Genomic DNA, 27796 nt, shown 5'->3' on the forward strand with positions numbered 1-27796 from the left:
CGGACTTATATTTTTCATAGGTTTTCCTATATTTTCACAGGTTTTACAGCTTTTTCTACTGATAAACACTTTGGCCATGGCCATTTACAACACATTTATAATTACATTATCTATGTCTGCAATTTTACACCTTTACTTCTTGCAGTTTAAGTCCAAACAATCATCCTGACAGGTCTTTTTCATTTGCTACAACATTTCTTCATCGTGTAGAAAAACTGAGACATACTGATGAAATTGCTCTTCTTTGTCTTATGTGATGTTATCTAATTTATAAAAGTTATACCTAAACTTGTTCACGCTGAGCTGAAGATTGGGGTGAAAATGAGCCTGAATTTCTATAGTTGCACCAACTGAGCCGTGACAAGCCGGCTTTATTTCACTAGTCTTTGCCTCACCGGCAGGCCACGCACTTGTTGCACTAGTCCCGCGAGAGGGGGATCCATGGGCGGATAGCTAGATAGATGGATGGATGGATAACCCCGCTGCTCCCCTCCCTACTAGCCCCAGCTGTCAGCTCCCTTCCTGACTTCCCCACCCTGCCCCCGGTACCATGGCGTCCAGCGAGGAGGACGGCACGGTTGAGGAGAAGGAAAACAACAACAAAAAGAGAACGAAAAGCACCCTCGCTACCGCATGGCTCACTTTCTACAACATCGCCATGACCGCCGGGTACGTGCGTTATTCCGCCCCTGTCGCCTATTAATAAGAAAAGCAGTGAAGTTATAGCCGCTCCCTAAAAAACCGTAAGCGTGTGTTGCTGTTTATAGGACTGCGTCTCCGCCGAAAGTGCCTGTTCAGCTCGCTTGGATTTAGCAGTTCGTCGTCGTAATTGAGTTTGAGCAAGCGTTAGCGGTCAGTTTGGTAGTTTCTACGAAGAAACGAGCGACCGTTATTTGTCTCGAGTGTTGGAAAATGAATGAATGGTGTTTGGTGAAAGTGGCAGGCTGGCGCAACAGCCGTGTCCAAATAGGGCTGGCTGCATGGTGTCAGCGTCAAGGCCCACAGTGCGTCCGACAGTTGCAGTGATAAGTATAGCCGGACCGCGCTGACACTGGAGCTCAGGTCTGGGACAGTGAAGTGCTCAATGGGCACATTTTTAATAACAACAACGTTTGTGTGAAGAGAGCTTCCGGTGTTGTGATAAAGGACAAACACATGAGAACTTGAGAATAGCGGAGGTGTCGGGGTCACTGGATCAGTGGTGACTAAGCGCTTCCAGTTTGGCGCATGGCCTCAGGTACTGATCACTTTAATAATAATAATAATAATTATAACACGAAATAAAACAAGAATATATTTGTGCACATCGTTGTGACTCTGTCCAACTTAGTAACTTGTTTTTCATGTGTTAGTCAAAGATAAGTAAAATTGCAGCTGTCCAAATCTACTTGGCCCTATGTGGAAAACATTATATACAACCCCTCCTCCCTCTATTATCCTCTTGATACATTATGAATTAACTGTGAATAACCCCATTTAAAAAAGAAAATCTGAGTTCAGTTTCACTACACAAACTCAGGCCTGATTACTGCTAGATGTGTTGGATCAATAAATCACTTAACTATAAGCTGTCTGACAAAGGGAAATAGGCTAAAAGATCTCAGATAGCAACGAGTAAAGCCACAATCTACAGAAACGACTGACAAACAAAGCAATTGACATCCATCAGTCTGGGATACAAAGTAATTTCTAAGGCCTTCGGCGTGAGAGCCATTATACGCAAATGGAGAAAACTTGAAACAGTTGCAAACCTTCCCAGTAGAGGTCGGCCTACCAACATTACTCTAAGAGCGCACAAGTGACTCATCCATTAGGTCACAAAAGAACCCAAAACATCTACAGAACTGCAGGCATCACTTCAGTTAGGGTCAGAGTTCACGACTGAACAATAACAAAGAGGCTGGTCAAAAATGGCATCCATGGGAGAGTTCAAGGAGAAAACCACTGATGACAAAGAAAGGCTCATCTTGCCTAAAGTAACAGTGCTTTGCATAAAAAGAACATCATAGTAACAGGTGGTGGTAGTGTGATGGTCTGGTGCTGCTCTGTTGTTTCAGCACCAGGACGACTTGGTGTAATTGATGCTTTCTATTAGAAAATCCAGAATGAGAATCTCCAACCATTAGTTCATGGCTGGAAGCTCAAGCACCCTCGGGTTATACAGCAGAAAAATGATCCTGGTTTTGGTGTGGTCTAGTCAAAGCCTGAACTGAAATCAGTTTGAGATAGTTTGGGATCATTATGATACACGGTTTAGGGTCCAGTTACTTTTTCACATAGGGCCGAGCAGATTTGGATAGCTTTTCCCCCTCGTAATAAATAAAATTTCATCATTTAAAAACTGTATTTTGCATCTTCTCTGTGTTTCTTTGTCTAATATTAAAATTTGTGACAAATATGCAAAAAATAGGAAGTCGGGAAATGGGGTGAATTCTTTTTCACAGCACTGGTGTTGGTCTAGAACGTTACAGCTGGTGCGTCCTCAGTGAAAGGTGCATGACATCAGGGAAAGACGTGTACACACAAACATAGGTTTTCCTTATGAGGACATTTAGCGACAATATGCATTAAGAAAGCTTCACTTGTGCTCCGCTTATCAGTATGAGATCCTTTTTATAAATCAACTTAAATGGACTCACTGGTGGCTATAAACAGCTGAGTGAGGATGCTTCTTGGCTGCTCATCCTATCTACTGTGCAGGATTTTTTAAAGTTTTTTTATATAACATTGCAGCTGGATTTATTTTTGATAATATGTTGTTGTTGTTTTTTTAACATGCACATGCAAGACTTGTGAGTTCTTAGAGGTTTTTTATTCAGAACTATTATTAGAACATGTATTATTAGAGCTATTGTGTTCTACAGTTGTCTCATTCCTAAATTAACAAAAAACAAAGCTCATTAAAGTGTGTATCCTGTTTGTTTTTTGTTTTTGTTTTTTTAAATGCCCTAACCCTTGACTGAATTCAAAGATTTAATCCAATATTTTTTTAGATGTTTTTCTTTATTCCAAATTTTATTTGTCGTGGAAAATCTTCTACTCCCTCACATCAGAAAGGAGCCAGTTGGGGTGGTTTGAGCATCTGGCTAGGATGCTTGCTGGTCCTGGTCGAGCTGTTGGAGTCTTGTCCAACTGGGAGGATGCCCTGGGGCAGACTCAGAACATGCAAGGAGAGAAGGGATCAATCAAAGGGACAATCCTGTTTTTCTGTGGTTTTACTTACACATAGAGTAAAGCTGGTGTGTTGCAGAGAGAGTTTGTAGCTGCTGCTATCTTTTAATATTTCACTGAAAGTGCAGTTACAATTGCCTGATGTAAAATGCTGAAGCTTTGGTTTGCTTTCTCAAGCTATTCCATTTTGCCCTCTTTATTATTTTGATTTTAGTTGCCAGTTTGTTTATTCCAGTGCTCACTTTATGTATGGATAACTGTCTGATACATGTATACTTATAAACATAATGTAAATTTGTCTACCATCAGAAATTGTGGCATAGCTGTTGAACTGTGGTTGTGGCCTAGTGAAAAACACAAACAGACCAGTTTTATGACAATGTTAGGTTTTTCGTATTTGTCTGGTGTCTCAGTGGAATAAACAGGTAACACCAGATAAATAGAGGCAGTAATGTCTGTCTGTTACAGAATACCTTTGAAGAAAAGTATTTATTTTACTTTATTACATGACATAGTGATTGATATAGTGAAAAGCAGCATTTAGTGAGAGAATTTTTATCAGCTTTGTAGCCCAGTATGTCAGCATGTACTGGGAATTCCTTGGTTTCAGTGACAAGGTTAGAAAATGTTAATAATTTGTTTTAGTTTCATTCAGTATTTATGTTGTTTAAATTCCTAAGTTTATTTCCTTTAAATTTACATCTCAAATGTGTTATTATAAGTTTCCTGTTCTATTCATATGTTCATCCTCCCTTTGATGTTATTATGAGGTGACTAAATGACTTAAATTAGATTTAAAAGATTAGATTTCCAGTTGTGTCACAGTTATTTTTGTTTGTTTGTTTCCATTGCAGAAAAATGTCTGTCCTTTACACCAATTTTCTCCTTTCACATTTCAGTTGCACTGAGCGGTTGTGTGATTTTTGTTTGTCTGCAGGTGGCTGGTTTTGGCCATGGCAATGACACGCTTCTACATACAGAAAGGCACACACAAGGGTCTGTACAGAAGTATAGCAAGGACACTCAAGTTTTTCCAGACCTTTGCATTAGTTGAGGTAAGACTTTTAAGTCTTAGAGACTGTGTGGAAAAAAAAAAAAAAGAATTTTGGCCTGAAAATTGAAGAAAATGCATAACTTTATAGTTAATGGCCAGCAGGGGGCAACAGGTTGTAAAAAGCTATCGGTCAGTATATAAGTCTATGAGAAAACAACCATACTACTCAATTTTTTTTTTAATGACCTACTTAAACATTTATATCTTGATTTTTATGGTTGTAATCATCAGTTTTAAGGCTTGTCAACAGGGATATTAAGACCGATGCTAGCTCTGATGTTAATATTTGGTTATTTTGATATTTCAATTGATATTTTATACATTAACGGATTACTCTAACAGTTGTTATATGCAGTTATTTATTTGTTCACACTTGTTGTTGCGTTTGTGGCGTTCAAAAAGGGAAGATGGCCCCCTGGTGGACAAACTATGAAATGACAACATCCTTAAGATAATTGAAGGGTGTTTCTCACTATTTTTTTTTTTTGCTTTAAAATTTCTCTGTTATAAATGCCAGTAAAGATAGATTAGTAAGTAGCTTATTTTGGCTGATAATATTATCCTGCCAATAAATCAGCTGAGCTATAATAAATAGACAATAGAGGAGGAGGGTGTATCTTTATTGTCCCAATAGAGCAGGGTATGCTTGAGGGTGTAGCTTAATTGTCCTTGACAAATAGCTACCTAATAGGTGTGCAGTGTTCTTTTTTATATAATGGCAAGTGTATTTTGTCGTAAGCCTGTTTTTCGCTAGCCAAAACTATCATCCCAGTAGGATGAACGTTAGTGAAGGATGCACTTTGCTAACAATGTTTTAGCTGGACAGTTTACCATCTTTTGTTCAAAGATGTTCTTGTCTGGTTTTAAATAGCCGAAATAGCAAATGGAAAGTTTCAGAATTAGTCCACAGACCATTGGGTGACACAATGGTGCCATGTCCATCTTTGATTTACAGTCTATAGCGTTTCCTGTCACAAGTGGGACTTTAGTGAATTAGTGAATTTAAAAAACAAATACTTTTTTCTTAGACTTTAACAAGACAGTCATTTTTACTGCTGTTTGTGTTGCTTGTCTTACAGGTGGGACATTGTGCCATTGGTATGTGACAATTTACATGAAAATATTTGGCTAATTTGTACAGATTCAGATAAATTCCCTCATCTGGCCATGTATTTATTGGTGATTTTTGTTTCTTACTTTGACTGTGTTGCAGGAATCGTGAGGACTTCTGTGATTGTAACTGGGGTTCAAGTGTGTTCGCGGATTTTTATGGTTTGGTTCATCACCAACAGCATCAGACAGGTGACTTTTATGATAAACCGCAACTCCGTGACTTTTTACAATTTATCAGTCTTTAGTTGACAGATTTCACCACAGTACTCTTAACCTCCACACACTGTATGTATTGTCACAACTATTCTGGAACACAGTCTGTCCAGTTGCTTTTTTTCCCCCACATAAAAATCGTACTTTTCTCATCTTTTTGCCTGTAAGAGCTGCACCTGTCAGGTTTGAAGCTTCTTTTAACTCTTTATTTTTTGCCATTTTCCTGACTTAAAGATCCAGAGTGAAGAAAGCGTAATCCTATTTCTGGTTGTGTGGACGATGACAGAGATTACCAGATATTCCTACTACACATTCAAACTGCTCAACCACCTGCCGTACTTCATCAAATGGGCCAGGTGGAGACACCGTTAGCTGGGGCTGGGATGAGTTTGAATTGTCTTTCCTGTTTCGGGACACTGTCTGAGCATGTCGGCCTAATCCGGTGAATTCACCTCTGGCATGCTTCCCTCGCCTTGTAGAGCCGCGCGTGTATTAAGTATCTGTCGTCTAATACAAAGAGGAGTAGCATGTGTGTGTTTATTGATTAGCACCTCATTAGCCATTCTGTTTGTGGTCAGTGAACTAACCACTAACACAGCACTCTGAGGAAACAGGAAAAGGTGAAATGCTTGTTTATCTTTTGGTTTTAACTTCTCCCTAAAACATAAAGAATTTCTGAATAAGTTTAGTTAGTTGCTGAAAGAGGCTGAAACCAGGCATTTTTTGTGAAAGAAATATTCTCAGCTGTAGTGAAATATAATACCCGTCTTGTGTTGAAGGCAGAGTACTTGTGATGTGTCGTTCTGGCCTCGAAGCAGCTCACCTGAAACTGTAGTTGTTAGTAGAAACGTGAGCCGCCCCCGCTGAAGGCTGTCCAGCGCGCAGGCTCGGCATCTTAATTTTATTTATTCTTTCTGCTTCGCTGTGTCACGTGATTCTTCAGGCGGTCCATCTAATGCCAGCCACTCTTTTGTTTCTGCTCTGGATTCTTGTGCTCTTGAATGGCACCCTTCGCCTCCCCGCCCCCACCCTTCACGTCTTTCTTTAAGCACGGAGGAGACGACAGGCCCCTGGCAAGGGGCTCATGTTCAGCTGCTCCTGTTTTTAAGACCATCTGTTTTGGTCACGGAATGTTCACCCAACATTTCTCTCATCCGCTGAGACGCTCCCCCGAGCCTTTGCTGTGGTCCCCACTAAATACAGGAACTCTATAGTCCTGAGTCATGGCATATCATTTGGTCCTGGAGAGAGCTGCCATCATAGGAAGAGGCATGCTGTCTCACTGTTATTTGGGGCGGTGACGAGAAATTAAGTTGGTACTTTGTGATTAACTTAGTTGTGTGCAGGAGTTCTACCGTTGGTTTTTCAAGAACACAGTGTTTCCTTGCTGCTGGGTCTTCTTCCTCTTTTCTCCCATTATCCAAAGGAGTTCTGCAGGGCTCCACATTAGGTCCATTGCTCTTTTCTCTTTACATAAAGAACCTTTGTGATAATTTATCAAATGCTGCTTTCCATCTTTATGCAGATGATACAATTATCTGTTGTTCATCTCCTTCAGTAGCACAAACCCTATAATTCTGCAGTCTGCCTTTGATGTTGTTCAGTCCCATTTAACTCAACTTAAGTTGGTGTTAAATCCAGAGAAATCCAAGTTCATGTTATTCTCAAATGGCAAAGAGTTGTTAGCTACGTCTCCTAAGAGACATAGACTTTGTATATTCGCAGACTCTCCCATTAGCTGATCTTTATCTATAAATCTTTGCTTGGGCTAGTTCCCTCTTATTTATGTGTTTATATGTGTAAAAACCACAACCAGTGCAGCCTTCATTCTCACAATTTAATACAATTGATTGTCCCAAAATTCAGAACAGAATTGGGGAAAAAGGCTTTGAAATACGTTGCCCCTGCTTGCTGGAATAATCTGCAGAAGGAACTGAAATTATCGAGAGAATAACTCTTTTACTTGGTGTAATTGTTTTTAATGTCGCTCTTAATTTGATCTGTTTTTGTATATTTTTCACATGTTCGTATGGGATATTGTATTTTTTTATGTTATATACTTATATACATGTATTTTGACTTTTGTTGCCATGATGTCAGGTCTCTCTTGGAAATGAGATTTTTAATCTCATTGAGATTTTACCTGGATAAATAAAGGACTATTAAGTAATAAAATACAAACAGCCTCTTTCTTAGGCACTAATATCTTTTTTTTCTCAATTTCCAATATATTATGACCAATTTGTCACCACATATTGATGTGGTTACTATTTTTTTTTCCTGTGCATAGATTTAATGTCAGTGTTGTTAAAAAAATCCTCGCACTTTTTCAGTTCTTAATTACTATATCATCACTACTGCAGCCTCTTCCTGATTGGCTGCTTTGCTTCATAAGGTCACAGTTCTGTATACGGTATGCAACTGAAGTTGTAATTAGACGGCATAGAATACATTTTTATTGCTATGAAGATGATACCCAGCTTTATTGATACATGAAGCCAGATGAAACACTCTGACTTAAACACATAAAGACTGATGACCTCTGATTTCCTGCTTCCAAATTCATAAAAACCTGAGGTTATTGTACTCTGTTCTAAAAATCTTAGAAATATCTTAGAAAAAAACAGATGTTTACTCTGGATGCTGTTAGCTTGACCTCTAATAACACTGTGAGGAATCTTGGAGTCGTTTTTGAACAGGATATGTCCTTCACTGAGCATATTAAAGAAATATGAAGGACTGCTTTGTTTCATCTGCACAACATCTCTAAAATTAGAAACGTCCCGTCTCAGAGTAGCGCTAAAAAGCTAGTTCATGCATTTATTACTTCTAGGCTGGACAATTGTAATTCGTTATTATCAGGCTGTCCGAAAAACTCCCTGATACAAAATCAGAATTGGACTACCTTATTAATTGCTTTGAATCTGAAATTTACATTTATTTCAGATAACCTGTTAACAGGCCCCAAAGATAAGTACATTACAGAGATTGATTCATTATTTAATTAATGTATTTTTGTGTTGTGTATCCATGTACATTTTCTGGTGATGGATTCAGTCCTACTGAGCGTGGACAGTGTCGGCATTGAACAGATTTCTTGGGCTGTTCCTTTCTCTTTAATATACCCCAAAGTATTGCATGTTATTTAAGTCTGATGATATCCTTCTCCACTTTAAAGTTTTCCTTTTTCACCTCCTGTAGAGAAAACAGACATTTGTGTGATTTGAGGCGTGAGCGTTGTTTGTATCGTTTCCATATTTCTCTTCTGCCAAGCTTCATCTTGTCTGCCAGTGTTTGCACCATATGTTCCTGTGGATATACCGAATCTATACATTTGTTCATTCCAGCAACTTTTTATTTCAGGACTACTTTCTGGGTGCAGTTCAGTCCATATATGCTGGACCATATTGGAGCCCAACAAATTTGTCTTGGCCTTGTTTGACCATAGAACATGCTCCCAGTAATCGTCAGACTTTGATGATGTTTAACGTTGTTTAAAGTTGACCTGTTAGCCTTTCCTTATTTTCTGCCAGATACATGTTTCAAACTGTTTCAAACAAGCAATTTAGGAAGCTTTTCTCTTCTTGGTTCTTTATGAGAGGGGATATCCCTGATTTGCCTCTGACTGTGAGTGCAGCAGCCCCACCCTCATGCTGCTTAAACTGCTGTTTGTGAGGGGAACCCAATCAGAAGAAAGTTGGTTAAAAGAATTGCTTAAGAGGTAAAATGACTTATTTGCTATTTTGGTGGATAAACTGGAAGTCCTACTATAAGATAAACAACAACTGTGAGCCATGCAAAGCTAGAAACAAAAATGTGGAGCATAAGAGGTCTTTAATCGTTAATCTTGCAATTTTGAGTTGATTTTAGTTGATTAGTCATATTGCATCATTTTCCATCTTTGTGAAATCTCATATGTTTCTTGCACAATTGTTTTGACAATTCCCTCATGTAATTCTAGGATGCAGATAGACACAGCCCATCCAACAAAGAGAACATTTCTGGTGCTTAGATTGTCAAACATCAGATTTAATCAGGACTGTTTTAGTAATAAGTAGTTTTAAGCGTTTAGCAGTGATTGCAGGTATATTCAGGTATATTGCCAGTGAGCTTGAAACAATGCAGTTTTTGAAATTTTATTTAAGATTATTTATTGGAGAGGTTTAACTGACTTCTCTTGTATACCCTCTGTTCTTTGATGACCAGTCTAACCACTAAAATTGAACCTAGTCTTTCTTATTCTTGTCTTTTGAGTTGCTTTAAAGAACTTCAATTGGTTTCTTTTATTTACTATAAATCAGATCTGTGGGAATTCATGCAGTGTATTCCCACATATTTGTGTGGGCTTTCTAATCTTAGAAAATTGGATTCAGTTCAATATTTTGGTCATTTTTGTTTGGTAATGTGCCCACTGCAAACAAACAGTGAGGCAAAAGATGCTGTGTTCCTGGTTGTTCTTAACATACCAGTTCACAAATTATAGTTTGGGAACATTAAAGTCTCAGATGTCAGAAGGTTTTTGCACACATGCCAGTTCAGTGGACCAATGTAATTATGCCTTCAGTTGCAAAACTGTGCACTGGCATGAAATAAGGTGAGGAGCTGCTGGAAAGTAATAATGCATATTTTATATCCAGCAGGCAATGAAACATTATTGTAACAACAAATCAGCTTATTATTTAATGCTGGAATCTGATCTTATTCTTGACTTTCTCTCAATTTAAATGAACTGCATGAACAAAAAGGTTGAAATTTTTTTTTAAACTTTTGCATGTGAACAGCATGAAAGTGTAAAAAGAAAATGATACCTTGGAGTTATCCAGAGCCAAAATCACTCAGAGTTCCTGAAGATGGAAAAAATGTGAAAATATTACTTTTTTACAATGTGCTGCTTGACCACCATATCTCTGGAATACCTCGAGGGAAGTTTTATGTCCACAACTCAAGGCAGCTTTTGTTACAGTGTCTGGCCCCTGTGTCAGTCATCTTCCTGTGTTTTCAATATGCATGTGAGTGTATTAACATCCTCTGACTGTCAACTGTCCCAACTGTGTGAGTGCTAAAGTGATCACGCTGCTGGATTTGAAGACATCCATCCTGCTCTTTCTTCTTCCCACAGATACAACCTCTTCATTGTCTTGTACCCGGTGGGAGTCGTTGGTGAGCTGCTCACCATTTATGCTGCGCTGCCGTTCGTACGCAGGTCTGGAATGTACTCCATGAGGCTCCCAAACAAGTATAACGTGTCGTTTGACTACTACTACTGCCTCATCATCGTCATGCTGTCCTACATCCCATGTAAGAAGCAAATTTCATGCCTACATTGTGCACTTTCAGTTTTGGCATGTAGGTCAGAATCCTGCATGATTTTTAAACTGTATTTTCTCCTGTTGCGGTACAAATAATTCTGCCTGTTCTGCTCAAAAGCAGCTTTTCTGTCCTGTGGTGCAATGTTTGGTGGCATTTTATAATTTGAATAGAATCATCTGTTGTGGTATATCCAATTTTATTTGGAATATACTGTGTGTTCACATGTCGTACATAATTTTAAATATAAAGATTGTTTTTCATAACACAGCTGTCAATGACTCCCTGAAGTCTAGAATCCATAGACATCACCAGATGTTGTTTTCTCTCATTGATTTGTGATGCTACCTTCAGTTGCTGGTTTTTGTCTTTCTGCATTCATTTAATAACTATTGATCTGAGATTGGGTGACTGACTTGGCCACTGAAGAATATCCCTTTTCTTGGGCTTGTGAAACTCTTGGATTGCTTTTGCAGTTTGCTTTGGCTTGTTCTCAATTTGCACAGTGAAGCTCTGTCTGATCGGTTTTGCAGTATTTGGCTGAATCTGAGCAGAGAGTGTAGTCCTGTACACTTATTATTCACAGCGCTGTCACAAGTCACAGATTAGATTTAAATTTTAATCTAGTCCAATCTGGTCTTCTCATTCATGATTATAACAAGTGGGTTGCAACTTGTTGTAAACTCTGTGTTTCCATCCATGAAGCCATCTCTTGTTCATCGACTTTGATAATACTCCTACCTTCTCCACACTCTTGACTGAGCTCAGTGTTGTAAAGGGTTTTTCTTAACCATGGAAATAATTCTGCGATCATCCCCGTTTAGTTGTTTCTTGTGGTCTTCTGGACCTTTTGATGTTAATGAGCTAACCAATTCATTTATTCTTTTTAAGAATTAACCACATTCTTGATTCGGCCACAAGTTTTTGCTGTCTCACTAATGATGGCCTACTTCACTCCCACTGACATGTCTTTGGTCCTCAGGTTGAGAGTTCCAGTGAAAAGATACCGAATGCAAGTTCAACACCTGGAAGCAACTCCAGGTCTCTTGCCTGCATAATTTGTCATGAAATGATGGGAGGGAGTAAGACTCACGTGTTCATTTACTTTTGAGCCCCTGAAAACATACTGCACTGTATGAAAACGGCTGTAACTGCTCAACAGTTCATGCAAAATGCGTGTCAAATCCTTTGAATTAAAGCTGAAATTTTTTACTTAAATCCGATGTTGATTATTTGATACAAAACGACAAAAATTGCCTTTGTTCAAAAATATACGGACCAAATGTCATGGAAAATATGGAAAAGTTGTCAGCTGTAATAGGCTCCAGGCTTTGCCAGACCACCCCAGTGGCTTATGTCTGTGAATGCATGTCTTCCCACTGTGCTGCTTCTTATTCAGAATTGAGACCAAGTTGAGAGTTGTGAATTTGTATTTCACTCTAACTTGCTTTCGTTTGTGTTCATCATAGTCACAGTCACCCTGAACACGTTCTCGTCTTTCTCGCAGTGTTTCCTCAGCTCTACTTCCACATGCTGCGGCAGAGAAGAAGGATGCTTCACGGGGAGGTCATAGTGGAGAAGGACGACTAGACGAGCACCACCTCCCACCTTCATTTGAGCCAGCCTGCCCTCCACTTCACCCTCACCTCCACCACCGCTTCATCTTCATCTCTGTCTCACCTTTTAGCACCATCAGCCATTACATTCTTCATTGCACGGGACCTAAAGAACCACACAGCTGACGATGGTTACCACCCAGTGACAATCAGTAATAACGACAAAGCCACGGAGTAAAACCACAGTAGTAATACCACATCTGGAGTGTTTCTTTGCAGGATTCATTCCTATCTGAATGGTAATATTGGAAACATGTTTACAGTCCCAGTGTTGCTGGAGCTAGAGACAGAAGCCTGTGGCGTCACATCTCAGCACTCAGAGATCACGAGTCCTTTATTCACCCACCAGCCTTACTGCATCTTGTTGCACTGAAGCATCGCAGCCTGAGAGAAACGAGCACTGAGCCACAACACTGCACCCCGAAGAAGGAAGAGCCAAATGAGGGGGAGGGGGGTGTTAAATTAGTCGCCTCAATTAAATTCATCATTCAGCCCATGCAATTGGCAGATTAAGTGTATATTAAGTATTTCATATATAAAATAAGCTTTCAAAGCGAGATTATTCATACCTCAACAATAAATCTACATTTGGACAATATGCTGCTTCTTGTGTGTATGTGTGTAACCCTATGTGTAAACGATGCAATGTGAAATGAGCAGTTAACCCTAATCATATTTCTTAACAGTAATTTATTCGCATACTGTGAGCAAGCACAGCTCCGACTTAACATTGTGTCCGCTTGGCTCAGCTCGTGCTTTCTTTTATGTTGTTCTGATGTTTACTATGTCAAATTAATTTACAAGAGTGCATCTTAAACCAAATTCGAGTCTTCACAAAAGTAGTAACTTCTTTTTTTCTCTATAGGCCGCTGTAGGTATGAGACTACGATTCAAATTTATGTGAGCACTTCAGTCTTCAGTCTCTGTCTTGTTTGTTTTTGAAAATATCCGGTGTCTACATCGATTGGACAGTAGTTAGACTCCCTCCTACCAAAGGTGCTATTGTGAGATCATTTTAGTCTTCTGTGCAGCTGAAGGAGTGACTGTGATTGGAGATGACCTAAAGCAGGAAATCAGGATGTGAAATGACTGAGAGGAAATGTTAGCGAAGAACTGCATAGCCCATGGTTATCAAAGAAAAAAACCTTTTTGCTTGTAATCTGGGTTAGTGGGAAAACAATAAAAGAAAGTTATTTAAGGGAAAAAAAACTATAAAAATGTGAAAATACCTTTTTGTGCAAATTCAATAAACTAAATTCTACAGTACTGAAGAGTTTTGTGATGAACTTCACTCTGGATCTAGAACTCTGAGCCACTGAGTACAACCACCCTGTGGATTTTATCTGTTTATTCGTGAGTTATTCCTTCATTTCTTTCATAGTTCTTTGTTTTGCAGGAAAATACCCAAGTGCAGAAAATGCATGAAGGATCCACAGTTTTATTCATGAACATATTTATGTATGTAATAGCAGAAAGTAAATCATACATAAAGTCTTACTCTGTAAATTCGTTTACTAAAACTCAAGCTGATTGTGGCATTTTTCTAAGTTTATACGTGAGTACTATATTTTTTATTTCCTACTCGTGTTATATAGATGGTCATGAGGTTAGATAACAGTTTCAAGATAGCATATCAGCGACATTATGTTTTTTGCGCATCATTTTGCACACCTTATTCCTTTTTTTTCTTTTTTCTTTTGGAATTATATAAAGAGAAGCATTACCAAAGTCCATTTGGCTTCATAGATTTCATATTTTCCTACAAAAATTGCATAATGAAATATACATTCAGATATTCGGTTGTACATTGAGTACTGTTCTATAAAATGTATTCCAAAAAAATATAAAAATATTTATATATATATATATAAATCAGTTGATTTGGTTATTAAAAAACAGATTCTCTTCCTATCTTGGTCACCCTGCTGTATTGCACTCCTGGTAATGTTGGACTGGCTTTACTTTGGAGGAGAAAGGCATCTCATCAGCACTGGAGAGATGTTTACTGTTGCAGCCGTGGGCTCATTTCAAAATTGTCCCTTTGCTCTCTCCATACGGACTGTCCCATGTGCTGCGTCAGTTGGACCAGTGCCACACGGGTGCAGTCTAGCTGCTCACTGTGCACTCAGACTGAACACGTCACTATGATCCAGGTGATCTTGCTGAGGGAAAGAAAGAAAAGAAAAGGGATCAGCATTAAGGTAGTGAGCAAAATATGATTACAATTACTGTGGAGCGAAAACGGGCAAGACAGATGATGACGCACAGGTCTCCATTTCCTTCTCGCAGATGTAGCTTATGAGATCTTCACAGGAGAAATCGTTCCATAGCGCCTCGTGGGTGAGACCCGCGCAGTCTTCTCCTTCTTCATGGCCGTGGCCCCAGTTGTCGGGCTGACCTGGCTTCCATTTCCTGCAGGCGAACAACAGAGGGCGATCACATGTTAGATTTACTGTGTTTGATCTAAGAGCCTAGGAGAAAAGCAAATAAAATAAATCGCATCCAACAATTTTCCATTGAATATGCCTTTATTTTCGGTGGTTAGATCTGAAGGCAGATCCCTGTGGTTAACTTTTCTCAGTAACGCTGCATTAAACTTTTTCACTGTTCGTCTCATTGTTCTGTTTGCAGTTTTGTACACTTTAGTGTTTATCTCACTGTTCCCAAAAAGCAGTGAAATGCTCTCACTGGACGTGCTTCTATAAACAATGTTAGAATGAATTTGAATGTGTTTCTTTTGTTTAAATAGGCAGCAACGAGGCTTGAGCACTGGAGGTCTACATTCAACTCCGTGCAATCACAAACTTTTCATAAGATTTTCACAGGGTTTTCAAAGTTTATTTTGTAATGTTTCATGTAACTGAAAACCTACAGTTGTTATTATTGTTGGCATTTTTATTGGAAAGAAGTTCTTCTCTGAAACAAATATCCCTCCTGAGCATTTCCTAATTTACTGTAATACTGACGTGAAAGCAGGTTCAGTCCCATCCAGCCAGCGCCACGTGTGCTCCTCTTCCCTGTCGGTCAGACCCATCCAGAAGTAGCCTTTGCCAAAGATCTGCCTCTTCAGCCATTTCTGAGGTCACACGAGGACAGAAAGAAAACTCAGTCAAAACTCACAAATACTAGAGAGCAATGTCAGATTACAAGATGTGCGACTCACCTGTTCCTCCATGTCGTTGATGATTAATAATGAACCAGACATTGATTCACAGGTTGTCTTTGCATGATCAAAGCTCTGCAGGTCTTTGGAGAAAAAATAGCACTTGTCTTTGTAGTTTAGCCATTCCGCAGGGCATCCTGCAAGATATTGAAAAAGCATTGTACAATTTGTTTTTTTCTAAAGTGATGTGAGATGAAGAAAAAAAAAAAGCTCAGTTTAGCAGAAAGTACCACAAACCTGGCTCTGCCTAGCATTCCTGTAAAACATGTAGTTTTAACCACATAGTTATATATCTATATCTATCAAGAAAAAGTATGAAGAGACAGCAAACTAGACCACTCTAGTTGAGTCCCAGAATAAAAATACAGAGCTGTAAAGGAATGTAACAGGTCTCCTGTGACTAAATTGGCTAGTATGCGAGAGGCTAGTTGGTGCTTTTTTAGCCTTTAGACCACAGGTGTCGAAATCCAGGCCCAAGGGCCGGTGTCCTGCAGGTTTTAGATGTGTCCTTGATCCAACACAGCTGATTTAAATGGCTAAATTACCAACATGTCTTCAAGTTCTCCAGAAGTCTGGTAATGAACTAATCATTTGATTCAGGTGTGTTGAAACAGGGTTATATCTAAAACCTGCAGGACACCTGCCCTCGAGGCCTGGAGTTCGACACCCCTTGCAGACCCTAGTTAGCTACACTAACTAGCTGCTAGCAGTAGCTTTATATTTTGCATGGAGGCATGAAAATTGGTAACAAGCTAAACATGATACTAATATGGTGATATTTTAGTTACCAACCAAAGTAAATATATGCTATCTGACTAAGTCAAAATAATCATTCTGAAACTGATTATGAAGTCATACCTGGAGCCCATATGGTAGGACCCACTGCCTCATCCTGCAGAGACACAGGTCCAAAAGGAACTGCAGGGACCCGGATTGGTAGTCCTGGTTGTCCGGGTGGTCCTACTGGCCCTGAGGGCCCTACTGGTCCTGGCAGTCCCCTTGGTCCTTGCTCTCCAGGTGGTCCAATTGGGCCACGGATACCTGGTGGGCCCTGTACACCCTGAGGACCAGGTTGTCCATCTCTTCCAGGCAAACCAGCACTACCTGGTTCTCCTTTAGTACCAGGTGGTCCAGCTCTGCCTCCTGACCCTCTAGGGCCCTTTGACCCGGGGCTGCCAGGTATGCCTGGGAGACCCTTTAACCCTGGAAGGCCCGGTGGTCCTGGACTACCCTGCTCTCCTCTAGGTCCTCGGATCCCAGGAGCTCCCTTGTCTCCTTTCTCTCCCTTCTGGCCTGACTGACCAGGTAGTCCCTGAGGTCCTTTGTCCCCTCTTGGCCCTCTGGGACCAGGGGGACCTGAAACAAAAGAACATTCTCTAACTTTCTCAATTTAATCTTAGCAAGAAAGTTAAAATAAAATGTAAAATTTATAACACGCATTGATTCATATAATAAATTTTGCAGGCACACTTCTCATACCCTTTAAAATAGTAAAGTTGGTTATTAGTTGTGAATGCTTGGTGTCCACCAGCTTCATCTCCTCCATGACAATAGAGAGGCTTGTGACCTCCTTGTCCATACGCGCTGCCAGCTCTTCCTGCTGTGACCTCAGACTCGTTGCGTCTGTCCTCACGTCAGCCAAGCTGTTGTTGAGGTGTAGCAGGAAGTCTGAATGACGGCCAACTGTCTCTGAACAAGTGCGTAAATCATTCAGGTTTAGATTGATTGCACCAAGAAGCTGTGTGGTGAAGCTGATGTTGCCGGTCACACGATCAATACTCTGCTCCGACTCATCCAGTCGCACCTCTAGGCGGTCAAACTTTGTAGATGTGAGGTTGCCGAAGTCCCTCTGCTGATCCATGATCTCTCTCAGAGTCTGGTCATGAACCTCTGCCAGGCTGCTGGTGTTCTGGAGCTGGTTAGCAATAAAAGTGAGCTGTGTCCCCACATCCTCCAGGCTGTCATTGTTGGACTTAGCTAGAGCTGAGGTATTACTGGCCAAGATCTGCAGGTTTTCCACTTTGCTACGAAGCCACTCTGTATCAGAGCGGGTCTGTCGGGTGTTCTGTTCAAGGCTCTGAAAGTCATTGCGCATCTTATGAATAGCCTGGCTGGTGTCATCGACTGAGCGTTGCAGAGCAGCAATGAGGCCTCTCTGCTGGTCCTGAGTGAGGTTGAGACTGCTAATGCTGAGCAGCGCCTGATTTTGGAGTTTTACCTGCTGTTGGAGTTCTCTTTGCAACCTAGCTGTGTCTTCCTGTAGACCCCCAATGATGCTGCCGTACGACTGCAGACTGCCATTTACAGAGCGCAAGGTGGCTGTGTTAATGTTCAGCAGTCCTTGAATGGAGCCCTGGCTGCTCTGGATGTCTGAGCCAATGTTCTGCAGCTGATTCAGCTTAACTTGATCACTGCGGATGCGCTCTTCCACCGCAGACAGCTGCCTCTGGAGGGTCCAGATGTTGTTCTTAAAAGCCTGGATCTCTGTGGTGGTATTCTCCGACTTCTCTCCGGTCTGATCATCTGAAGATGCAGATTTGTACAGTAAATGATAAAAAAAAAAAAAATGTCGATGATTTACTGTAGCTTTTAGTTACAGCTTTTGACTTCAACGTGTGAGCCTAGATACATACCTAGCTTTTTCAAATCAGTCTCAACAGCAATGATCTTTCCTCCATAGTTTGCAATACCTTCAGACACACTGTCAACTCTTTGCACCACTGTAAAGAAAACAGGGCAGGCAAGACAAAGGTTAGCTTCACAGGCTCTGTCTTTCATTAACAGACAAAACAGGTATGACAGAACTGCCTGCAACCACAGACACCGTATATAAATGGGATCAGAGAGGAAACCAATTAAAGTCTCTGACATACACTATAGGGGAGATGTGTCCACATCTCTTGGAGGCATGTAATAATGACAAACCCTGAGTAATGTAATCCCTTCGGTTACACCAGATTCAGACGTAAAGTGATATGGAGTTGCTGTGCATTGAAAAGGAAAAAGGCATTAATAAAGAGCGAGAGAGAGGGAGGAAGACACGCTGATTCAGCAATGATGGTGTGGGTGGTCACTGACCAATGCTTAGATGTTAGGTGCATAGGAGGACATTGCAGAGGGCCTTAGGGGACAGGAAGTGACCTGAGGGGGGGGGGCTTCAGTAAACAAGCGGATCAAAGATGACCAGTGGAGACAGACTCTGTGGCAGGGAGGCTCTTCACGCCCCCACAGGCGACACAGGCATTCATTTCCTCTGGAATGTGTCTGGGATTCCAGGGATGCATCCCGCTTCTACCTCCAGTCTCACCAGGGGGACACATCCTGTAAGTGGGAACAGCATTGGCTCCTCTGCTGTGAAGCTGCATCTGAACTGTTTACTTCAGGATAACGGCTGAATCCAAGGGGTTTAATTATTGACCAGAAACTAAATATATCTTTTCCCCTGAATGGGAGCAAGCATCAAAATGCTTTAGATTAATGTTAGCATGAAGTGTGTCTCTGTTTAGTTTTGAATATTTTTTAAAAAAGATGTACAGACTAAACTAGGACGTACAACTTTTTAATTGGTGAGTTCTAGAAATCGTGGTAGGCTGATTTTGTGGTTTGAACTGAGTTACAATAGCTGTTTTCATCTGTTTTCAGATTGTATGCTAAAAAAAACGTCTGGAAATTTAATTCTGAAAATGTTTCCCATCTTTGGCTTTTTAACCCTCTCCAAAACCCACCTAAACTTGTTTCTGGGAATAAGCAAACCAGTAAAACTGTCTTGCGATGCAACTGTACCACATAATTTTTTAGTTATGAATCTAAAAGGTCAGTTGGATAGGAAATACTGCACACACAGAAAATTAAATGTAACGCATTTCCAGTAACCAGATGTACAATGAAGCTTCACAAACACCTAAAAAAAGCATATAAACTTTAAGCTCTGCAGACCTATCATAATCTACACCTATGGCACATTGTTTCATTAGCACACACACACACACACACACACACACACACACACACACACACACACACTAACCTCGAAACTAAAGCTAAACATGAGCAGAAGCTTCTGGAACTTTTCCACATGTTCTGTTCATGGGCTGGCCTCGGGAGAGGATCATTGCATCACACAGTGGTAAAATTAACCATAAAACACACATGCAAAAAGCTGAAATTACAACAAGGCTGCAGAGTAAAGCATTATTTTGCCTCATAGGCCCAAATGTTGTAGAAATGAGCTGTTTTGTACTCAGTTTGAACTCTTTCCAAGATTTTGTGTGGACGGGTTCTGAAACTGTGTGTCGGCTCTGTCCGGGCTGTCTTGTAAAATCAAACTCTCTTATGCAACTTTTTAATGAAGTGAGTGAACTCCAGGGTGGGATTGCGCTGAATCTAAGAAGGCCAGCACATTAGCTAAAAGGACAGCGACAGTTTAGCATTAGCTGTCAACTGCAGTAAATTTCACTAGTTAAAACAGGTAGAACAGGAAACAAAAAACACATCTGCATAGGGACTCTGTCTGCAGCAGAAATGATGAATTGATCACTGAAATGTTTTTTGCTCATGAACCGAAAGTTATTTAAAGTTAATTTATAGAGAAATGTCAGTATTTCACTCTTTGGTGTTTTATGCTTGGAATTCAGAAAGAGAGTCGCAGGCTTCTGGTCCTTTTTCTTTGAGGAAAATTAATGGGACGTGAACCCATGAGCTCTGAGAATAACCTCATTTTGCTTTTGGTCCTGTCAATTGAGAAAACAAGCTGCAGGAGAAAAGAGTGGGGTCACTGCCTCCCAATTACACTTCTGTGATTAAACTGCATCAGAACAAAAGAGCCACATACAGGACGTTTCTGTGGGTCAGTGATGGAGGACAGAGAGAGACACACAAGTTTATTGCGTAGAAGACTCTGGGTCTCACTACATAACCATCTGGAGCTGGGAGTGTGTTTAGGCTGAGCTGTGGTTCCCTTGACAGAGGAGTGCTTCAGTGCCAGTAAAAACCCAGTTTCAGTGGGTTCTGCTGGAGTTGCACTGAGTTCACTCACTTCTCATCTGGGATCAATTAGGCCTGCCTGAAAACATGCAGCGAGGAACAAGAAAGACCGGCTGAGCTCACAGCGTAAGGGGACATCATTGTTCGTGTACTCAAGGCACACAGATAAGCCCCGAACATGTTAACTTCACGCCATTTTCACCAATTGAAAATAAGACGGGGACATAGAGCAGTCACATATGGGAATGTTTAAGACAATTATAGCAGGAACATTCAGAGTTCAATCCTCCAAAAGACGGCGGGACTGCTTCCCGACCTGGAAAAAATTAGAAAAAAAAAAGCCAACCAGGAAGTTCAGCTCCACAAAGCCTGAAGAACTTCTCCGGAGGTGTGAGCTTTGGGGGAGTTGGTAAAATAAACTGAGAGAAGGTTGCGGGGTGGAGAGAGAAAAGAGAGAAGGCAGACAGACAGTCAGATGAAGTTGAAATTTAAAGGGTACTTTCACCCAAATTACATGGACAAATACTGTACATGCTCACGACTGATGTTTGTAGTCATGCATACCATGGCTACTTCACCTGTCCCTCCTGCACTTTCTTGCTCATTGTGTCAGATGTTTAGTTACTCCTCGGCCTCCTTTAGCAGTAATGATACTTGTAACAAATGTAGCATATTTGCAGCTCTGGAGGCCAGGATTACTGAATTGGAGACTCTGCTTCGCACCCTTCATTCACCCGTAGCTAGCCAGGCCCCTGTAGCTGGTGCAGCCGAAGATAGCGTAGGCCCTGCTAGGCTTTCCCCGGCAGACCCCAAGCAGCTGGGGAAAGAGGGCGGCTGGGTAACGGTGAGGAGGAAGCATAGTCCTAAACAGAAGCCCCAGGGACACCCGTTTTTCCCCACTCGGCGACACACCCGCCGGGGGTCAAACTCTGGTAATTGGTGATTCTGTTCTCAGACATGTGAAGCTAGAGACACCGGCAACCATAGTCAATTGTCTTCCAGGGGCCAGAGCAGGCGACATTGAAGGAAATTTAAAACTGCTGCCTAAGGGTAAACGTAAATTCAGTAAAATCATAATTCACGTCGGCAGTAATGACACCCGGTTACGCCAATCGGAGGTCACTAAAATCAATATTGAATCGGTGTGCAACTTTGCCAAAACAATGTCGGACTCTGTAGTTTTCTCTGGTCCCTCCCCAATCAGACCAGGAGTGACATGTTTAGCCGCATGTTCTCCTTAAATTGCTGGCTGTCTGATGTGGTGTCCCAGAAACGATGTGGGCTTCATAGATAATTGGCAAACCTTCTGGCCTATTAATTAACGAAAGACCAAGACAGACTTTTAATTCATTTGAAAGCCTGATGCTTAGCCTCGTCCACCCCAGCTGTAAAACTCAGAAACCAGTCTTACTTGTTATCATCTATCGTCCACCTGGGCCTTACACAGAGTTTCTCTCTGATTTCTCAGACTTTTTATCTGATTTAGTTCTCAGCTCAGATAAAATAATTATTGTGGGTGATTTTAACATCCATGTAGATGCTAAGAATGACAGCCTCAACATGGCATTTAATCTGTTATTAGACTCAATTGGCTTCTCTCAAAATGTAAAAGAACCCACCCACCACTTTAATCACACTCTAGATCTTGTTTTAACATATGGCATAGAAACTGAACATTTAACAGTGTTTCCTGAAAACCCTCTCCTGTCTGATCATTTCCTGATAACATTTACATTTACAATAATTGATTACACAGCAGTGGAGAGTAGACTTTATCACAGTAGATGTCTTTCAGAAAGCGCTGTAACTAAGTTTAAGAATGTAATCCACCCACTGTTATCATCTTCAATGCCCTGTACCAACACAGAGCAGAGCAGCTATCTGAACGCTACTCCAACAGAGGTCGATTATCTTGTTAATAATTTTACCTCCTCACTACGTACGACTCTGGATACTGTAGCTCCTGTGAAAACTAAGGTCTCTAATCAGAAGTACCTGACTCCATGGTATAATTCTCAAACAAGTACCCTAAAGCAGATGACTCGTAAGCTGGAGAGGAAATGGCGTGTCACAAATTTAGAGGATCATCATTTAGCCTGGAGAAATAGTTTGTTGCTTTATAAGAAAGTCCTCCGGAAAGCCAGAACATCTTACTATTCATCACTGATTGAAGAAAATAAGAACAACCCCAGGTTTCTCTTCAGCTCTGTAGCCAGGCTGACAAAAAGTCAGAGCTCTATTGAGCCAACCATCCCTTTAACGTTAACCAGTAATGACTTCATGAACTTCTTCACAAATAAAATTTTTATCATTAGAGAAAAAATTACCAGTAATCATCCCACAGATGTAATATCGTCTACAGCTACTCTTAGTACCATTGATGTTAAGTTAGACTCTTTTTCTCCAGTTGATCTTTCTGAGTTAACTTCAATAATTACTTTCTCCAAACCATCAACGTGTCTTTTAGACCCCATTCCTACAAAACTGCTCAAAGAAGTCCTGCCATTAATTAATTCTTTGATCTTAAATATGATCAACCTATCTCTAATAATCGGCTATGTACCACAGGCCTTCAAGGTGGCTGTAGTTAAACCTTTACTCAAAAAGCCATCTCTAGACCCAGCAGTCTTAGCTAATTATAGGCCAATCTCCAACTTTCCTTTCATATCAAACATCCTTGAAAGAGTAGTTGTCAAACAGCTATCAGATCATCTGTAGAGGAATGGCTTATCTGAAGAGTTTCAGTCAGGTTTCAGAGCTCATCACAGCACAGAAACAGCTTTAGTGAAGATTACAAATGATCTTCTTATGGCCTCTGACAGTGGACTCATCTCTGTGCTTGTCCTGCTAGACCTTAGTGCTGCGTTCGATACTGTTGACCATAATATCCTATTAGAGCGATTAGAACATGCTGTAGGTATTACAGGTACTGCACTGCAGTGGTTTGTATCATATCTATCTAATAGACTCCAATTTGTACATGTAAATGGAGAGTCCTCTTCACACACTGAGGTTAATTATGGAGTTCCACAGGGTTCAGTGCTAGGACCAATTCTGTTTACACTATACATGCTTCCCCTAGGCAGCATCATTAGAAGACATAGCATAATTTTTCACTGCTATGCAGATGACACCCAGCTCTATCTATCCATAAAGCATATAATAAGGGCTGGACCAGGTGACCCTGAATCCTCCCTTAGTTATGCTGCTATAGACGTAGGCTGCCGGGGGATTCCCATGATGCATTGAGTTTTTCCTTTCCAGTCACCTTTCTCACTCAATATGTGTTAATCGACCTCTCTGCATTGAATCATATCTGTTATTAACCTCTGTCTCTCTTCCACAGCATGTCTTTATCCTGTTTTCCTTCTCTCACCCCAACCGGTCGCAGCAGATGGCCCCGCCCCTCCCTGAGCCTGGTTCTGTCGGAGGTTTCTTCCTGTTAAAAGGGAGTTTTTCCTTCCCACTGTCGCCAAAGTGCTTGCTCATAGGGGTTCATATGATTGTTGGATTTTTCTCTGTATCTATTATTGTGCGATCTACTGTACAATATAAAACGCCTTGAGGCGACTTTTGTTGTGATTTGGCGCTATATAAATAAAATTGAATTGAATTGAATACTGTATAGTTTTAGCCAATAATGTGGGGCTTATACTAAAAAGTGAGTAAAATTTAATTTCAGTCAGAACTCATATGGACAAAAGAGGCTTGTGATTTCCATTAGCATTACATTTATATTTGGTAGCATTGCTCTGTTTAGGGACACCCTCCTGTGTCCATACATGGAAAGCTAGAAGCAGGAAGTGCTAACAGCGACAACAGATATGCCATTGATTAAGTCAGACAGAGAATTACAGAAAGGGGGTTGCAGAGAGGCTTGCATAAGCACAGTGGCATGCCTGACCGAACAAGATTTGTGGTACTCAAGACCATGAAATTGAAATGAAATTGAAATTAATTTGACTAAGATTACTTTATGTTTATGACAGTTACTGAAAAACACTGGCAAGAAGCACTATAAAAAAATGAAAATGACATTGGTTCAATGAAGTGACTTCATTGAACCAACAACCAGAATCTCACAAACAGAGATCTGTCAGCACAAGGAAATTGAAACAAAGACAGTGTTTGCCGAAAGGTAAAGAAAGAAAATCCAATTTTGGAGAAAAAACACATATTATGACAATGACAATGTTTCGAATTGCTTGTTGAAGCAACCAATGGATATTAGTACAGTATAGTACTGTGGAAAAGTCTTCAGCTACCCATTATTTCTTTAGATATTTCTTTAACAGCATCTTGAGCAATATTTTTCAGAGGAATTTTAGGACTACTGGAGGACAAAAAACCTAAAAAAAAAACACCCACAGTATCTACATGAACAGTATGCAAAAGTTACATCAGTTACATCTGGCCCTTCAGTTGATCCATCAACGGTTTGCTGAAGCCTCATCAGAAATGGTCTCAGTGGAAGGGTGGCTGTCAAACAGCCATTGGTAAGGAAGGGAAACAGAGAGAAAAGACTGAGGTCTGCCAAATTACACAAGAACTGGATTGAAAATCAGTGGCAACAGGTCTTATGGAATGATGAATCCAAATGTAAATTTTTTGGTTTAAATCATCAGTATATACAGAGGAGATCAGGAGAGAGTGTGTTACTGTTACAGTCATATACTATCAGTCATGGCTAGGGATGGGTACCGGTTCTGACATAAACGGTAGTAACCACACCTTTGTCTGAATGTCCTATGAACATTACCTGTCTTGTTCTCATGTTGTTGCTAAGGATTGTCTCATTGCACTGAAGTCACACTGGGTTAAATATTTACACTTGGGTTTTAAGGGGTATTTTTTTTTACGGGTTGTACGGAAGCCCCAAACGCAATTTCATTGTTCTTTGACAATGACAATAAATAAATACTTGACTACTTGACTTGACTTGAAAAGCAGCGCACATTTCGGTGCTTTATTTTGGTGCTTTTTTTTCGTGAGCTGTGATACACTTTAGATTCTAGCCAATCATTTTACGTTTCCGAGGATAGTAGGCGGGTCCAGGTTCGTACGTTCTTTTAGAGCAGAGCTACAGATTAAAAATGCGAAGCGGTCAAAGTCTGGCTGTACTTCACAGCAAAATATGCAAACTCAGCAGCCTGCAACAAGTGCTTTAAGCTGATACTGTGATACTGTCAAAGGAGGTAACACCTCAAATCCGATGAAACACCTGGCAACGCATAGGGTTTTTTTTAAAAGCCGCAAAATGCGCTGTATTTGATAGCTTGCTGCGAGACCTCACAACGTGCACATCTACTGCGGGTGTGGTGCCTGTTATCGGACGCGGAGTTAGCAACATCCCCCAAAAACCCGAAGAGGAGAGTCCTGGCCCGTAGCCCTGCCATTGTAGCAGAAATGATGACGGATGATGATGGCAGCAGCAGCCGTTCTTCTCTGCATGAGTAGCTTAATGTTGTTCGTGTGTAATTTACGTTGAGTAGGCTAACCACGTTATTACCTTGATGCATGTAAGGTGAACTAGCAAACATCATCATAGCTACATGCGGCTGTCTTCTTGTTTGATGGCAGATACTCCCTTCACCCTGGCCAAAAAGGCTAAAATGACCAAAGAAAAAGTGGAAAACAGTTAAACATGAGAGGTTTTTGGACAAAGTTTGTGTTTTTTCCATTGTTTAAGCACTGCTTCCAGCCAAGAGTGATACCATATATGCCCCATAGCGGCAGAAAAGGCTAGCATTGTTATCCTTTTACAAAAAAACAGCTGAACACAAGAGGTTTTTGGACCAATTTTTGCGTTCTCCATTCTTTAAGCACCGGTTTGAGCACCGTTTAAGCACCGGCACCGTTTCAAAAGTACCGGTTTGGCACCGGTATCGGATAAAACCTAAACGATACCCATCCCTAGTGATGGATTAGCCTCCCCGTAACCTAGATCTCAACATTATTAAAGCAGGTGGGATCGTCTTGACAACAAACAATACAAAAGGCAGAAACATTGAAAGTAGAGCTTTGGATGTCCTTCAAGAAGTCTGCAAAACTATTCCTGAAGACGACTTAAAGAAATGACAAGAAAGCTGATTAAGAGAGTTCAGGCTATGTTGAAGAATAAAGATGGTCACACTAAATATTGACTTTCAAGCTCATTTTTGTTTTATATACTGTGTATGTTTGTACATTTATATATGTTTTGATTTCTATATGCACCTATTTCCTGTTTTCCTATCAAAATATAAAGGAATGGGGATTGGATAAAGCCTTTCACAGTACTGTATCATCTTCTCTGGCTATTTTCCGTTTCCATTCACAATATATAGAGTATTTGGAGTCAACCCCGCATGTGAAATGCACTGCCAGGCATATTTGTTTTGTTAGCTGTTTCTCTTGAGTTCAATCACTGTTTGTTTTTGGTGACTTCATATTTACACATGAAGGTGAAATCTCTCACGTGACTCTGCAAGAAAGTAAACACGCATTTTTTTAAAATCTAAAACTCCTTGAGTAATGTTTTTGGGGTTTTTTGGCGGGGGGGGGGGGGGGATTTGGTTTAACAGGGCGTTTATCTGTAACAGGAAATGTAGAGAGAGTAAATTGAGGGTAAAACTGCTAAGTTTTCCTCGTGGATGTGGCAGAAGTGTTGTCATACTTTCCATTACTGAAACATTGAATAATGACAATGAAGCATTGCAAAAGAACATTCATGTCATACTTGAGCATGCTGAAGTCCACTCAAGGGACAGAGAGCTGTTTGCCTCACGCACAGGAGGTCTCATACGGTCATGAAACAGTGAAGCTCTTGGCAGCACAAAGAGAAAACTAATGATATGTTTGGATGGTTACTCCATCAACATAATGTAAGTGAATCATTTCAACATTTCAGAAAACAACGGGCGTCATTGTGGAAGTGTTTGCCATCCTCTAATTTATTCTGTTAGATTACAGTGATAGTGGAAAGGAGCGTGGCGGGCAGCTTGTTTTACCTTTATATCCAAGTATAGCAACAGCGATGGTGAGGAGTGTACACAGCACATAGAGCAGAGCTATGGAGGTCTTCAGTGCCCATTCATTCTTACACTTCGTGCACTGGGTGCCCTCCTGGATTCCTGTGTAAAAACATGAAAGAATACCAAATGAGTCAATACACTTTGCTTCCTATGGAGCATTTTT

The 27796-nt window shown here is 40.6% G+C and overlaps 2 protein-coding genes across 2 annotated transcripts in view; one reads left to right on the forward strand and one right to left on the reverse strand.

Moving 5' to 3' along the window:
* The first annotated feature begins 456 nt into the window (after window positions 1-456).
* On the forward strand, window positions 457-13740 carry hacd1 (3-hydroxyacyl-CoA dehydratase 1). Its single transcript, XM_040043837.1, has 7 exons — window positions 457-669; window positions 4109-4226; window positions 5305-5323; window positions 5439-5527; window positions 5786-5907; window positions 10671-10849; window positions 12366-13740. The coding sequence occupies exons 1-7, from the start codon at window positions 551-553 to the stop codon at window positions 12446-12448; spliced, it is 729 nt and encodes a 242-aa protein (XP_039899771.1). The 5' UTR covers window positions 457-550; the 3' UTR covers window positions 12449-13740.
* A 152-nt stretch (window positions 13741-13892) lies between these two features.
* LOC120741123 (collectin-12-like) overlaps window positions 13893-27796 on the reverse strand; it is a 43648-nt gene continuing 29744 nt past the window's right edge. Inside the window, exons 3-10 of the mRNA XM_040043802.1 lie at window positions 27610-27732; window positions 18271-18357; window positions 17117-18160; window positions 16496-16993; window positions 15638-15774; window positions 15441-15550; window positions 14741-14886; window positions 13893-14636 (exon numbers count right to left, since the gene is read on the reverse strand). Coding sequence (XP_039899736.1) covers window positions 14617-14636; window positions 14741-14886; window positions 15441-15550; window positions 15638-15774; window positions 16496-16993; window positions 17117-18160; window positions 18271-18357; window positions 27610-27732 — 2165 coding nt within the window. The 3' untranslated portion in view covers window positions 13893-14616. The remainder of the gene's footprint in view (window positions 14637-14740; window positions 14887-15440; window positions 15551-15637; window positions 15775-16495; window positions 16994-17116; window positions 18161-18270; window positions 18358-27609; window positions 27733-27796) is intronic.

This window comes from Simochromis diagramma, unplaced genomic scaffold, assembly GCF_900408965.1.
Source record: "Simochromis diagramma unplaced genomic scaffold, fSimDia1.1 OVJJ01000602.1, whole genome shotgun sequence".
NCBI classification, from domain to species: Eukaryota; Metazoa; Chordata; class Actinopteri; order Cichliformes; family Cichlidae; genus Simochromis; species Simochromis diagramma.